This window comes from Balaenoptera musculus, chromosome 1 (assembly GCF_009873245.2).
Source record: "Balaenoptera musculus isolate JJ_BM4_2016_0621 chromosome 1, mBalMus1.pri.v3, whole genome shotgun sequence".
Taxonomy (NCBI): Eukaryota; Metazoa; Chordata; class Mammalia; order Artiodactyla; family Balaenopteridae; genus Balaenoptera; species Balaenoptera musculus.
The window spans coordinates 130,363,388-130,379,924 of NC_045785.1; the positions used below are offsets into that span (position 1 = coordinate 130,363,388).

General features: G+C 38.1%; 1 protein-coding gene across 15 annotated transcripts in view; it reads left to right on the forward strand.

Moving 5' to 3' along the window:
- RABGAP1L (RAB GTPase activating protein 1 like) overlaps positions 1 to 16,537 on the forward strand; it is a 693,841-nt gene that overhangs the window by 652,370 nt on the left and 24,934 nt on the right. For 11 of the 15 annotated variants that reach the window (XM_036844645.1, XM_036844610.1, XM_036844603.1 and 8 more), the window contains one exon: positions 9,569 to 9,661. In XM_036844645.1, the coding sequence (XP_036700540.1) occupies positions 9,569 to 9,661 (93 nt within the window). Of the gene's footprint in view, positions 1 to 9,568; positions 9,662 to 9,846; positions 10,151 to 15,525; positions 16,057 to 16,537 lie in introns of those variants that run through there. The other 4 variants (XM_036844653.1, XM_036844731.1, XM_036844739.1 and 1 more) reach the window with 2 other exon arrangements.

Here is a 16,537-nt window from a genome sequence, read left to right on the forward strand (position 1 = left end):
AATGTCTTTTTTTCTCCTTCAAGTATAAAAAAATCTGAGAAAAAGACTTAAAAACCAACAGAAGGAATAGTTGTGACCCAGTTGCAACTGCTGCATGTGGGTGAAAAAAAGAACGCATCTTTTTTTTTTTTGTACAAATCAGTACATGAAGCAGGCGGAACAGAAAGAAATAAATATGAGAAACAATACACAGAGAAGGGCATTCTCAATGAAGCTGTAGGCCTCAAAATATGTTCCATCTAAGCTCTGACCGATTCCAGTACCTTAAGGTAATTTGCTTTGAGCTGTAAATCTCCTGGATTGTTTATGCCTCAATACTTTTTTCAGAAGCCTGGGAGAGGAAAGTATATAATTTCAATCTGCCCCCTCTTGAGACTTTATGGAATTTTAAGCAGGCTTCTCCCAGAGTTAAACTTCTGGTTCAGTCACCTTAGGGTCTATTTGACCTTCCCTTTTTTGTTCTAGTTTGCCCAGAAAGTTCAGGGAAGAGGTGTATATATTTCTGAGCTCCTGCTTTATGCCAGGTAAGATAGCAGATATCCTAGGTTCATGATCTCCCAGTCAGGTGTTAAAATAAAGTATCTCTATCATCTTGCAGTTGATTTGCTCAGTTAGTTGCAGCAGGCGACTGATGAGGCTTAGCAAGGGTCTTGGGTTTGAGAGCTCTGTGTGCTGGGTGGATGACAGGCATGTAACATACTGCAATTAAGGCTTTACCTTTGGTGTCAAAAAGGCCTATTGGGTCAGTCATTACCGTGGTCCCTGTGCATGTCACTTAATCTTTCTCAGTGTACTCAATTTATTGAATGGGCATAGTAAACCCAGTTCAACTTTGTAAGGCTTAAGTAATATAAAATATGTTAAGTGTTTAGCCCAGTGCCATGGCATGCTGTATGCGCTTAATAAAAGGAGATGGACATGGTAGTTGTTATTTGTGTTATACCCCCATTTTAAAAAGTAAATAATTGAAGCTCTGATTAAGAGGTTTATTGCATGATATTTTTTTAAATTTTTTTATTTTTTGGCCCTGCCACGTGGCTTGTGGGATGTTAGTTCCCCGACCCTCGGCATTGAGAGTGCGGAGTCCTAACCTCTGGACCGCCAGGGAAGTGCCCTGATTAAGAGGTTTAAATGAATTGCTTCTATTATAATTACATATCTAGTATTTGACAGAGCAAGATTTCAAGTATAAAGTAAGCCTGTTTAACCCCTAAATCACCCTACATATAATATTGAGGAGTAACTCTATTGTTTAAATAATTGTTCTTGAAGCGTATGGGTTTTCCCTTATTTAAAACTTGATTTTGTCCTTATATCCAAACTGCTTATATAATAGATTCTTGAAATATTTTAGAACATTAAAAATATCAGTTTTTCCTGAGATTCTTCCTGATCTTAACAAATTTATTCTCTCCTAAAGTTTATTTAATAATTGGTTGTTTGAAACTCAGGATGGGTATTCCCTTAGAAACTGATGATTATGTTCTCAGGCCAGTTCATAAAAGCCTCTCTAGCCTGTCTGTCACTCTTCCCTTTCCAGCACTTGATGTTTTCATCCAGTGGTTTTCAAATGGACAGTGTATTGCCTGAGGAGCAGGCAATTTATAAAAATAGAGGTGCCTGACCATACCTCAGACCTTTTGAATTAGAATCCCGAGGTGAATGTGCTGGATCTGTCCCAGCAGGAGCAACGGCAGGCTCGAAATCCTGAGACAGGACAGAGTATGATGCATCTGAGGGACCGAAAGAAGTCCAGTGTGGCTGGAGTAGAGACTGGTCGTCTCTGAACTCTTTTGATCGTGCATTCCTGTCAGTAAAAGGAATTTAAGCACATACCTCCAGTATATGAGTATTCATTTAAAAATAAATTATGTACATGTACTTTGATAAAATAGGCACAAATATAGACATTTTTAAAAGTTGAGGTTAAAAAAAAAGAAGTAGAACTGAAAATTCTAATAGTTGCCTTTTGCCTTTTCCATGTTTTGGATCCTTTTATGTACCCCTTGGGATGGGTGAACCCCACTTTTGTAAAATATAGGCATAGAAAGTGAGGGGGAGAGGTAGATAGAGACCAGATCCTATAGCACCAGCAGAACTATGTCAAGTATTTTTCTCTTTATCCTAAGCACAAGAGGCAATTGAAAAATTTAGGAAAGGGAATGACATCAGATTTGCATCCTGAAAAAAATGTTGACTACCTTTGTGTGTAGAGCAAGCATGGACACAGGGAGACCAGCTTGGAGGTTACTGCAGTGATGAGAGGTGATTATGACTTGAACTAGGGCAGTGCCAATGAGGTTCAAAAGAAGAAGACAAGCTAGAGATATATTTGGAGGCATACACTATAGAATCTAGTGACTTACTTCATGATCATTGATGGGGGGAGAGGTCAAAGGTGACTGCTGGGTTTCTGGCTTGAGCATCTGGATGAAGATGAACCATGGAAGAGTAAGTTGGGGGGTAGGGAGTGGGTTGTGTCTCCAGGTTGAAAATAATCTCAAACGTGAAACATCCAAAAGATAATATGAAATTTGCAGTTGAATTATGTAGGTTGAGCTCAATGGAAGTCTTGGGCTGGGAACTATAAATTTAGGAGTTGTCAAAACATAGATAATAAAGAAATTACCTCCAGATATTATTTATTGATAGGAAAGCTCTAGAGCAGAAGTGCCAAGGAGTTCCATAAAAATAGTATACGACATTAGATTTATAGGCCTGGAGATGAGAAATTAGAAATGAACAGATAAGCAGTTTCTATAAAATGCAAGTGTCTCTTAAAGTTGCTACAGCCTTGGGACCAGACAGCTTATATTACAACATGGTAAAGAAAGTAGAAATCAATATTTCAGAAGCTTTCATAGATACTTTGATGAGCACACTACATTCAGGAGTGAGCCATGAATGCCAGAAAGTGACTCACTTCATACAATTATTCATGAATGAGGACAGGAACCTGTCACAGGTGTGTGCACCATTAGGCTTGAGTAATTGGGGAAACTGAGCATGCCCAATGAAATGAAAGGAAGTGCAGCACTGTGGACTAACGTGTGGATTCAGGAAAAGAATACCTAGTAATTTGATGTCTATAAGCCTTGGGAGTTATGTTAGAGTTACAGCAAGAGATAAATACTTTTCTTGTCCTCACTCCCTTAAACCATTGTATTCCTTAAGTATTGGAATACAACTAATATTGCCAGAGGCTCAGGGTCATGTGAAATGGGTGAAAGGGGGTCAAAAAGTACAAACTTCCAGTTGTAAATAAATAAGTCATAGGGATGTAATGTACAGCATGGTGACTATAGTTAATAATACTGTATTGCATATTTGAAAGTTACTAGGAGAGTAGATCCTAAAAGTTCTCATCACAAGACAAAAAATATGTAACAATGGAGATGAATGTTAACTACACTGATTGTGGTGATCATTTTGCAATATATACGAACATCAAAGCATTAGGTTGTACATCTGAAACTGATATAATGTCATAAGTCAGTTATACCTCAATAAAAAGGAACACAATGAATAATCATTTATAGGCTTTTATGTTCTCTGAAGGTTTTTTCCCCCAGTACCCTGAGGTAAAATCGACTCTGTTCCCCTCCTCCTAATGCTAAAACCTCTAGAAGAGTCAGAGTAGCTTCTTTTGCTAAATACCATGAAGAGGGTTCAGTGAAGCCTATAAGGACATGCTCCCTCTTCTTAGATGTCTTCTCCTCTTGATTTCTTCCCATCTATTTCATTCCAAGTCCTTTGGGCTTCTGCAAACTAACTGTTAGAATTTCGGTTCCCACTGATCCACTTTCTGTCCACAGATCTTGATAGGTCTTCATGGAAGTGACTCTGAATTAAAAACTCTCAGCCTGGGCTTCCTTGGTGGCACAGTGGTTAAGAACCCGCCTGCCAATGCAGGGGACACGGGTTCGAGCCCTGGTCCGGGAAGATCCCACATGCCGCGGAGCAACTGGGCCCGTGTGCCACGACTACTGAGCCTGTGCTCCAGAGCCCGCGAGCCACAACTACTGAGCTCGTGTGCCACAACTACTGAAGCCCGTGCGCCTAGAGCCCGTGCTCCGCAACCAGTGAAGCCACTGCAATGAGAAGCCCAGGCACCACAACAGAGTAGCCCCTGCTCGCCACAACTAGAGGAAGCCCACACACAGCAATGCAGACCCAACGCGGCCAAAAAAACCCCCAAAACTCTCAGCCTGCGCCCCTCCCCCCATCACCAAGAAGTGTGGAACTGTGCTACTTATCTATTTTTTCTCTGTCCAGTGATTAATATATTAAATTGGGATCATTGTTGTTTATCCTAAGAAATTATCTGAAGTAAGAGCAGTACATAATGGTTAATACCTTTGGCCTGTTCATTTTTTAGGCACTCAGACCTCTGACCATCAGGAAAATATTGACTAGATCTTATCAGCCTTTTTCAAAACTAGTGATTTACTTTGCCAGCGTTTGTATCTATCACTAAGTATTTTTATGTTGTTTATTTCTGAAATAGAGAAGCAGATTTCATCAAGCCCTGAAATAGCTCTTACAAGTGACTGGCCCCCTGTTAAAATTTAGCACAGGGAAATACAGCATTATTTAATCGGGCAAGGGAGTCTACATGAACCAGTCATAATGAAAATCCTCCCCCACTGAGGCGCTCCCCCCACCCCAACAAATTTCCTCTTGATCACCCTTGTACCTTTTATGAACGTCTGCTATTGCCCTTATAAAACTGTATGGTAATTAGACACATAATCGGCACTGTGTCTAGACTGTCAACTTCTGGAGGAGCTTTGCCTTAATCATCTGGTGGCAGGCAGTAGATCCAGCTGGTTGAAGAGGGCAGACCCTGGAGGTAGACTGCCTGGGTCCCATTTCTGACTCTGTTTACCAGCTGTGTAGGATCTTGGGCAAGTTATCTCTCTGCAGTTTTCTTATTTGTAAAATCCAAATAATACTTCACAGAGTTGTCTATCATAGGTGTATTCCAAATTTGTGACTTAAGGGTTCTATTACTCCATCAATTACTACCCAAAATTTAAGATTTATTCTGTTTTAAGGCACCTGAACTCCTTAAATGTATAAACATCACATTTGATAAGCAGGAAACCTAAGCAAATCATATACATAAGAGAAGTATGTTTTATTAGAAATAACTAATGCACATGAAATTCAAGTATTAATAAGGAGTATTCAAAATAACGTAATAGAAGTAAAAAATATGAAATAAAGTAACTCAGGTGGATATGGTTACTGAGGTAAAGATTATTAAGACAAATTCATCTAAAATTAGTTGGTATACTTATATGTATATATATTTATTCTATCAGAGTCGTATAAAAACAGGAAATACGTGCTTTAAATGCAAAGAAGAGAGAGAGCATGGGAAACGAAGAATGTTGAGCATACAGTAGTCACCCCTTATCTGTGGTTTCGCTTTCCGAGGTTTCAGTTACCCTCAGTCAACTGCAGTCCGAAAATATTAAATGGAAAATTCCAGAAGTGAACAATTCATAAGTTTTAAATTTTGAGCAGTTCTGAGTAGGGTTATGAGATCTTACACTATCCTACCTCAGTTCATCCGGGATGGGAATCATTCCTTTGTCCATCGTATCCACTCTGTGTACACTACCTGCCCAGGAGTCACTTAGCCACCCCAGTTATCAGATCAACTGTCATGGTATCACAGTGCTTGTGTTCAAGTAACCCTTTTATTACAGCATGTTATCTATATTATTATTAGTTATTGTTAATCTCTTACTGTGCCTAATTTATAAATTAAACTATCATAGGTATGTATGTATGTATAGGAAAAAATAGAGTGTATGTAGGGCTTGGTACTATCTGCAGTTTCAGACATCCCCTGTTGATGAGAGGGAACTACTGTATTCTTTTTTTTTTTCATAAGTACTCGAACAGCTTTTTATTTATTTATTTATTTATTTATTTATTTATTTATTTTTGGCTGTGTTGGGTCTTTGTTTCTGTACGAGGGCTTTCTCTAGTTGCGGCAAGCGGGGGCCACTCTTCATCGCGGTGCGCGGGCCTCTCACTATCGCGGCCTCTCTTGTGGCAGAGCACAGGCTCCAGACACGCAGACTCAGTAGTTGTGGCTCACGGGCCTAGTTGCTCCGCGACATGTGGGATCTTCCCAGACTAGGGCTCAAACCCGTGTCCCCTGCACTGGCAGGCAGATTCTCAACCACTGCACCACCAGGGAAGCCCGGAACTACTGTATTCTTATTCAGTCTTCCCCTCCTACATCTCCAACTGAGGCCTGCATGATTAACCTTTAGAAAGAGAAATGCAAATTAGTAATTACAGTCATCCCTTGGCATCCACAGGGAATTGGTTCCAGGACCCCCGCAAATACCAAACCCCACGGATACTTAAGTCCCTTATATATTGCATAGTATTTGCATGTAACCTATGCACATCCTCCCCTATTCTTTTGTTTTGTTTTGTTTTTGGCCATGCTGCGAGGCATGCGGGGTCTTAGTTCCTTGACCAAGGATCTAGCCATGTCGCCTGCAGTGGAAGCTCAGAGCCCTAACCATTAGACCACCAGGGAAGTCCCCTCTCCCCTATACATCTCATTCTTCAAGTACACACTTACATTAAATTTATTTAACTTAAGGGGAGAGATGCCTATACTGCTCTTGAGATAGTAGGTTGTTTAAATTCTAATAATTCTTAATGACTTTCTGTTTTTTTTTAATTAAAACTACATACTAAAGAGGTTGTTTTAATTCCTTTCTTTGATAAGAAAAAATTCAAGCTCAATATTACATTCCCTAAAATAAAATCAATTTTGTCCTGAAATATAGTTTTGAAAACTGTAACAGTCTGTTTTCTTTGATCATCTCATAAACAACAGGAGTTTCGTATCAGCTCTCCTTCCTCCTCCACCTTTTTTCCCTTTTTACTTTGTGCCAATCACAGGTGGATGCTCAGTATCACCCCACAGCACAAGATAAATAAGCTTTTGGAAGGTTTCCTAGCAACATATTGTTCTGGGAACCTGCTCTGTTTCCCTGAACAAGATGAAGCCAAACATCCTAGAATCTCAGCCAGATGGGAAAGGATTAGCTTATTGAGGGGTGTTTAATGCATTTTTAAAAATTTCACTTTGAAATGAACCTCTTAACATAACAAGATTGACTTTTAAAAGGACACTCTTCTACATATTAAAAAAAAAAACCCTCAGTAATAGTTCCAATTTAAAAAATACAGTTTTAGAAGAAATTCTCTAGAGACAAGCTTGTAATATGTAATTCACTTATTGGTGAATGGATCCATTTTAGAACTATGTGGAAAATACTTCCACATAAGACTGATGTTCAGCCTGATACCCAGTGGTACCAGTATTCAGCTACAAAAATGTTAACATATTGTACTTCCTTCTCATTCTGTGGTAAGTGGCTGCTGGAGTAGGCTCCCTCCTCACAATGCCTCCTCACAAATCCTCTCACTTCTCCCTTGACCCCTCCTCCTAGAGATCCACGGGAAACCCCTGTCACTGCTTAAAACTCTGGGACTTCTTCCCTTTTCTCCTCAGCCCCAGGGCTACTTCAGTGCCAGTGATTTGCCACTTGATCTTGAGAGTCTGGTTTTGGTTTTCAGAGTATATGATTAATACAGAGAAAAGAAAACTAGAGGAAATTGCCCCTCTCAGAGTCAAGAAAAATAATGTTGTTGTTGTTTTGTTAGCACACCATCATGTATATTTTCCTTGTTGTTTATCGATGATCTTGAGGCCACGCAGTTGGCAGGTGGTGTTTTTCTTTCTCTTGCACTCTCGTTGGTCACAGTATACTGTTAAAGGTCTCTGGAGATGGAGTAGTAAAGGGTTAGAGTTTCTCATGCCAATATTCAGCAGTGGTTTTGCAATTCAGTTACATGCTGGAAAATGTTCTTTCTTCTAGTCTGACTGGGTAGGCAGTCCCCCATCAGCCAGGTGAATACTGTCATCATGTGGTGATTGATTGATTTACACTACCTGACAGGTTTGGACTGTGTGAAACTTCCCAGTTGTGGTGAGAAGCAGATAATTCCAGTACTCACAGTGGTCCTGGATGGGAAGAACAAAGTAATTAGAATAAGCTGGGGAATGACACCTGGTGTCTTTGCGTTTTATTTAACAAATTCTGTGGCCAGATTTAAGAGAATTGAAACTATCCTCATCCTGGAAAACCATAAGATAATTTTATTTTCATTGGTGCTTTCCATTCTCTCTTGCTCTCTCTCTCACACACTTACATGTTTTCTAAATACCATGTTTTGAAGTCGACAAGAAACAATCTGTTGAGGGCTTCCTAGGGGCCAATTACATTGGTAGGCATCATGAGGGCCATCAATACCTGGTCCTTGCCTTCACTGAGTCCCCAGTAATTAGCCAAATAATGCACTTATTATCTTTTTAAAAATTTAGATAAATTTATTCTTCATTTCAAGTCATTTACATTAGGACCTAAACGTTAAGGAAAGATTTTGATGTCTAAAGGAATTATATAATTTTGATTGTCCAAGAAAAGCCTAAGAGTAGACTTAGTCTGTTATATATAACATGTAATAGATTAAAATAGATTAATTTTTTTGAATATTTTCTGAAAACACAGTTTTAAAAAAATTCAATGAACCAGGCATTATTTTAGATCCTTTGTCATTTAATTCTCCTGACAACCATTATGAAATAGAAATTTGCCTACCAATTTTAGAATCTGTTTTCTCTCTGGTATATTATTAGCTCCGTTAAAAAGTTTTTGTGTTGCTCAATATTTTATTTTTATAAAATAATAAGTCTCATTTTTTTTTTTTTTTTTTTTTAGAAATTCACGTTATTTATTTATTTATTTATTTATGACTGTGTTGAGTCTTCGTTTCTGTGCGAGGGCTTTCTCTAGTTGCGGCAAGTGGGGACCACTCTTCATCGCGGTGCGCGGGCCTCTCACCATAGCGGCCTCTCTTGTTGCGGAGCACAGGCTCCAGATGCGCAGGCTCAGTAATTGTGGCTCACGGGCCCAGTTGCTCCGTGGCATGTGGGATCTTCCCAGACCAGGGCTCGAACCCGTGTCCCCTGCATTGGCAGGCAGATTCTCAACCACTGCGCCACCAGGGAAGCCCATAAGTCTCATTTTTAACATGTTGGGAGAGTGAATTTTACTTAAAGAATGGCAGTTAACAGAATTAACACCACTGTTAAATACATTAACAAGAAAAAGTGATGCTATATCAGCAGTGTTGTAGAACAGACTACGGCGCATTTTGGTAAATAAAGTTTTATTGGAACACGGCCATACTCATTCATTTGTGTATTACCCATGGCAGCTTTTGTGCCAATAACAACAGTGGAATTGTGACCTAGATTGTGTGGCCCGCAAAACCTAAAATATATGCTATCTGGACCTTTACAGAAAAAGTTTGCAGACCCTGTTCTAGAATCTAGATTTTCCCCCTACATTGAATCTGGTGTGCTCCTTTAGAATGCCAGAGACTTCGTTGGGAAACACATCAGAAAATGGTTTCCTAAATGATCTGCTTGACTAACATGCTTGTCCTCTAATCCCTGCAGGTACCGACCAAGAAGCTAAAGAAATATGAGAAAGAATATCAGACAATGCGAGAGAGTCAGCTGCAGCAGGAAGACCCAATGGATAGATACAAGGTATGGGAGACAGGGGTCACCTGTCAGCACCAAGTGCCTTCTTTCCCCTAAAGCAGCAGTTGTGGGAAGTTTGTTCCCTCTGTTCCTTCTTGGTTGATGTAGACTCTGACCATGCTCAATGTCCAGGTATGTTTTCATCTCAGGAGAGTCCTGAGTGGCCAACCATAATATTTCTTTTCTTTCAGTTTGTATATTTGTAGGTAACTTCACCCGTTGCATTTATACTGGGAGTCTTCATAAGAAGCTGAGAGAAAGAGAGGGAAAAAGAAAGAGAGAAAGTGGCTCTCGACTACTTTCAAAAATGAGAAAAAAGGAAAATGGCAAAGTACGGTTTTAGCTGTGCACAGTCACATCCACAAAGACTTTTAGAAGGCGAACTGCTCCAAGACTGGCACAAGAATGTTTCAGACTTACCTCTGTCTGTAGCCAATGTTCAAAATACAAACTCACTCGAAAGGAAAAATAAAAACCACAAAGCTGTATTGAGCACAGCCATGGTGTTTGTTGCAACATTTATTTCCACAAACAAATTTATGAGTTAACAGTGACATTTCATTACAGCATGCAGTTCAAGAATCAAGATGATTTCAGTTTAATATCTTAGTTAATTGTAGTATTTTAAAAAATGGGGCCAGTCATAAAGATATCCTCAATGGTAATTAGCAACAGTGTTTCCATGAAGCAATGTTGGGGAAGTACTGATTTCAAACTTATTTTTTTTCCAACTGAAATATTCGTGTCTCTCTTCAACATGTTTTAATTCTTCAGATTCCTACAGATACAGAATGATTCCCTCCCTCTCCACATCAGTCCATTAGGATAAGAGAATATCGTATTCATACATTGAGCACCAGCAATGCCAAAAAGTACTGCAATGACATTATTAATTAAACCACCCACTGTGGGATGACTTCTGCTTGTATAACTAGAGTTGCCTTTATGTGGTCAGAGAGCTGGACACGGGCAGCTGCAGTTACACGGTATATCTCGTCTCCGTTGCTGAATTGAATGGCATTGGAGGTTCACATAGGGGAACGGTGGAAGGAGTGTATGGATTTTGTAGTCAGATCTGAGTTCAAAACCTGAATTTCTGAAAAAGGAGACAGAATTTGGAGTCCAAGTTGGGGGTTTTAATCCCTATGCCATTTGTTCAGCATCTTGGACTAATTATTGAGCCTCTTCCTCATCTGTAAAACATATAATATGCACATTTCCTTGAAAGATTGTTGTGAGGATGAGGGATGTTATATGTTAAGTACCCAGCACATAGTTGGTGTTCAATAAATGGTTGTGATTAGCCTTATTAGGTCCACTGCCTCTAATTACCCAATTATTACTAGAATAATATCACCTTATTTGTGTCTGCTCCACCAGTCCTTGATTATCTTTCTATTTCTCTCGAGTATGCTACCTATACTCTACATCAGTGTGTTACTGCCCTTGTTTATAAAACTAGCTGATAAACAAATCCCACATATTGGTTATGGCAGATAACTATTACCATATAAGGTGCTATAGATAAAGTTCGAAGTTAATTCCACCCCTCAATAAAACCAGTTTTAATGTAGCTTATGTAGCAGGCTGCTTTAGAAAGGCTCTGAAGTAGTAATGATAAAATATTATTAAGGATCCAAAGTGAAGCTCTCCTACTGCTCTGCATCATTCTAATTTTCTTATTGCTGCCATCGTATGAGTAAAGCCTAGAAGGATACTTCAAACTAGAAGAGAGGGAAATGAAAGACTAAAATGGTTTTGTATTTAAAATCAGCCTGGAACTGAACTTATTATTTCTTATATCCTTTTTGTGTCAAGAGGTGTATGTATAAATAAATAGTACAATGCATATTATTTCTTAAAAGTAATATCACACATACTAATGATGGTACAGTTTTTACTGAGGGGTCAAAGTAGAATTAAATTTTTTTTGGTCGTTATTTTGAACAACAGTTACTACTTTTAAGCTTGAAGCTCTATTTATGCATATCAGATACCCTTTATAGCTATTTCTTTTGTATTATTGTAATAACTGTCAATAAATCATCCAACTAATATTTCTATATACTTTTAATAATGTCTAGAAATTTGTACTGGAGATAAACTTGGTAAAGTTATGGTCCTCACATTATAATTACATTTTCAAGGTGACAGTTGACAACATAGTGTCCAACCATCAACAGATTTGTTCTTTCAGATATTCAATATCTAGTTTAAGAAGCTAATTACAGTTGTATTCATTAAAGTAGGAAGGTCTCTTAGGAAATACATTTTAGCAACTTATAAATTTAATCCTGTCAAGAATAAGATCTATGCCCTGGGAATAAGCACTTTATAATTCATAGTTCTTGGACTGGGAACCCGAAAATTCTCAAGAATAACTTGGGAAGATCTTTGAAGGCACTGAGTCAGAACTTATACCAGTTCACTAACAACCCCTCCTCAACCGTTAGGATCCATAGTGTTTAAAATGCCCTGTTTATCCTCTAGCTTGCCATATGGGAAGGGAGTTAGGAAGATTGTGTCAGTTAAAAAAAAAAAAAAAAAAAAGAATGCCCAGAAATGTCATACCTTAAGATATTCCAAGAGATTTTTTCAGCTTGATACTATTTCTCTTGGGCATGGTGGGGTACAAAAAGAGAATAGCTCTCAGCAGTCACATTCTTGCTGTAGCTATTTAAACATGTGTTTTGTGTCTATTTTTATGATATATGCAAAAATCTACTTCTGAGGTTATGTCACTATGCTCACCTGTATCTAACACTTGATGAAATGGTGTTGGTAGAAATTTCAATTTTAGAACCCTAAGCACAATGAAAGTGTTCTGGAATTTGATAGTGGTGACAGTTGTACAACTTTGAGAATGTAGTAAAACCACTGAATTGTATATTTTAAAAAGATGAATTTATGGTATGTGAATTATATCTCAAAAGAAAAAAAAAAAATTCAAGCAAGATGTCTGAAGAGAATTGACATCTGCCTGCCATCTTTTTTTCGTAAACCTCAGTCACACCAGAGGTACCTGTGCACAAGCCATACTTGTTGGAGTGAGACCTCCTGTCAGAACTGGAGCTAATCAATGACTATAGATCTTATGTGTACTCATATTTATAAGGGAAAGGCCAACATAAGTGGGTGATGCATTCATTTTCATGTATATATACGTACGTGTGTATATATATATATAGTATATACGCATACATATATACATGCACACAGACATAAACATATAAATAGATAATGCGTATATATATACACACTGCCTGTGCTACCTGGTGTTGGCATCAGTTTGTATTTGAAACCAGTGAGCTCTATAATGATTGCTTACAGCCTTTGGTGTACTCTTTCTGTTTATCTTCCTGACTAGATTCCAAGACACAGAAAGGAAACTTTATGGGAAGAAGAATATACAGTATTTATTCTAAGCCTCTTTTATTGTCCTTCTTAAGTTTGACCTGGCCAGATTTGTGTAGTGGTATTTATCTGCTCTGATATTTTGGTTTGTAAATTTATTTGTAGATTTCAAGTGAAGTGAAATGCAGGATAAAGATTTGTCTGTAGAAATACATCATGTATACTTTTATCTTCATACAAATCCCCAGAAAACAAACATTCATGGATATGTGCAGCTGTTTTAGTCATTTTAAAAATTAGTAGCCAAGCTCCTAAAAAGCAGCTATCAACTTCAGAAATTAAAATATTATTTGCTATTTTAAGGTGATGAATTGTTTTCATTTGGGGGAAGTTAGTTTTCTAATGATGTAATCTACTGATGGCAATTTTAGAGAACTACAGCCTTCATCTGTCTTTAGAAGATGATATGCTTTTCTTGTTTAATTAAAGAACTACTTGTACAAATGTGGGTTAAGCCTTCAAAAAGCACAGCTAATTAATTAAATTCAGTGAATCTCCCAATGTGTAATGAAGGTTATGTTATTACCTGTTCTAGATGGGCAAATCCTAGAAAGAATCAGGAATGCTTAAACTCTCTTGGGTTTGGGAGACAGTATTATAAACACATAATTTCTAATTGAAGAATCTTATCTATGTTCAGTATAATTAAATCTAGAATGTTTAACTTCTTTCTTGAGGTTAGACATAGTACATTTTTTATCAAAATGTAATTCAAACAGAAAGAAAATGATTCCTGTAAGTTCACAGAAGGTTTTTCTTGCCCATACTAGTTTTTGTAGAGCAGTCATCCCTGCATGTAATTTAAAATTAAGCTATTTAATTATAAATAGTACAAACAGCACAAACAAGATTTTCTAAATAAAGCTTAACTTGTATTATTTGCTATCCTTACATATCTAAGGAAATAATTTAGAGCAATTGTCACATTTTGTTTTTAACTTGATAAGTGAAGAAGTTTAAATTATGCTAAACATATGTGGGAAAAAAAAGTATCCCCCACCCCCTTTTTTTTTTTTTTTACTGTATTGGACCCTTCCTTACTCAGAGAAGTCAAGATAAGTGAATCCGTCTTTGAAAAGTATTTTTCTTCCAATGAAAATAAACTTATTATTTTTCACATCACAGAGATATTGCTGGCTTTTGGAAATATTTATGTTATGAAATCATGTGCTTTTAATGAACAGTGATAGTCAAGAGGATGATTTCTATCTGCCTGTGACAACTTAATGATAAACTTCAGAAGGCTGCCACTCTTCCTTTTTGCACTTGGGTAACTCGATGAACTCACTGTTACAGGATGGTGGAGAAGGCAAGCCCAAGTTCTCCTGATGCTTCTCGAGCCACTTAGCTAAGAAGGAGCAGGTGGTTTCTGATGATGCTTGTCTGCTGATTGAGTTATACTTGACACTCAGGAGAGGCGTAAATGTTGTACATATTAAGAATCTCTTGGTATATTTATCAATGATCTTCAGAATTAATTCTCCAAAAATTTTCTTCAATTTTTAGTACGTCTTGTTTCCTGTTCAAGGAGTCTGACGGAGAAAATTACATCACACTCCTATGTTTCTACGTCACCTGTAACCCATTTGCTTTTTAAAAATTTGATTTGTATGCTAGAGTAGTACAGGGATTTGCAAACCATACGGCCTGTGGGCCAAATCTGGCCCACTGCCTGTTTTTGTAAATAAAGTTTTATTGGAACACAGCCACATGCTTATTATCTATAACTGCTTTTGCACAACAATGACGGAGTTGAGTAGCTGCAACAAAGACCATATGGCCTGCAAAGCCTGAAATATTTACTGTCTGGGCATTTACATTAAAAGTTTGCTGACCCCTGTGCGAAAGTGTAATCTAAGATTGTTTTTAAGTGCTATGAGAAATGCAGTCTCGTTTGCCAACTGCCAGTTAGTTAGTACTGACAAGATTTTCTCTTTAGTTTGGCATTTAAAATTGTTCAAATTTCCACCAGAAAGATAAAACTGGATATGCTGGGTAAAGTAGGAGCATAAAATGATTTCAGACATCCAGATTTTCTTTCTGAAATTTCATCTACAGATAATGTAGACATTTAAACATTTCATCTATAGGCATTTGTCTTTGAATGTCAAAAAACTGTTTGATGAAATTTGAATATGATGACTGTCAACTCTTTTGAAAGAGACATCCAGAAGAAAAGATGTGAGAGTTGAGTGTGTTGTTGCTAATAAATTGCACTGGGTCTTTTAGGAAAACATTTTCTCCTGACCCTTAAATGTCTTTAAAAGTCTGTGCCAAGAATTCATTATAGCAGCAGACAGCACACCCAAAATACTGAGCTAGAGTTACAAAGCTGCCTCCTTCCCCATCATTTTTTCCTTTAAGGCTGAGTTTATTTTCTTCTGATTGCCAGTTCACATTTCTCTGGTTTCTCATCTTGGAAAAAATCACATTCACCATTCCTTATACTGCTCCACCCAAACTCCAACCCCCAGACACAGAGAAGAGCTGGGATCCATTTTTCTTTTGCATTCCCCTGCCCAGCAATTTCATTCTGTTGCCTGAAGATGAAATATTTTGCAATGTTTCTGACTTTGTCATATAAGGAAGTTCCTTCCACCCAGCTCTAATAACAGTGTAAACAACTCACACCGTAGTTGCAAATAGTTCCACAGACAGCGTTTTCATCAGTCATGCAAACTGCAAATAACAGCGTGGAGAGGGAGGAGTTTAGTGTATCAGTCTTCCTGAGTTGAGACTTTGCCCATTGGCTGCCTCAAGTATACTTTCTTGCATCAAATGTTAGCTGTCCTGGAGAGAACTTAGAGTAAATGACACTCTAAGGAAAAACAAAAGAGCAAAATAGCATTAACAAGCGTCTGTTTTTGTTATTGCCATTTCCTAATTGTATTAGTAGGTGTGCAATTTCATTGGATATTCTTTTTTTTTTTTCAATTGTCTTTGTACCTATGATTGAAAACGGTAGTTGGTCTATGGCTTTTCAGGAGGTAAGTTTTTTGTCTATGTATGTCTGTAATATCAGCGTCTGTCTCTCTGAAAAATGCAGTATCCTCCTCCCCAAAGTTACTAACCCAACTTTCCCGGCTGCACATCTCCTATGCAAGAGGGGAGGGAACTAATGAGGAAAGTTGTTGTCTGCTGTTTGTTCGAATGTTGTTAATTGTGTGACATGGAGCAGTGTGCTGTGAATTTTAAGGGTTATGTAAGCATTGTCTCCTGTAGCCTTTTCCGAAAGGCAAGGGAAGCGATTTTGCCTGTGTTGTTTATGGGCTCTGGGCGTTCAGCACATCCGCTTGTGCAGACTTACGGCATGTGAGTATCTCTGCACTGGCTGACGTTATGGGGCCACTTCACGTCTTTCTCGGGTGGGCCGCCCTTGCCAACATTTCAGAATGAACCAAGCAAGATTCCGACCTTTCCCAAAGCTAAACTGTCTTCTTTATTCTAGTATAAAGGCAGACTTTTTCT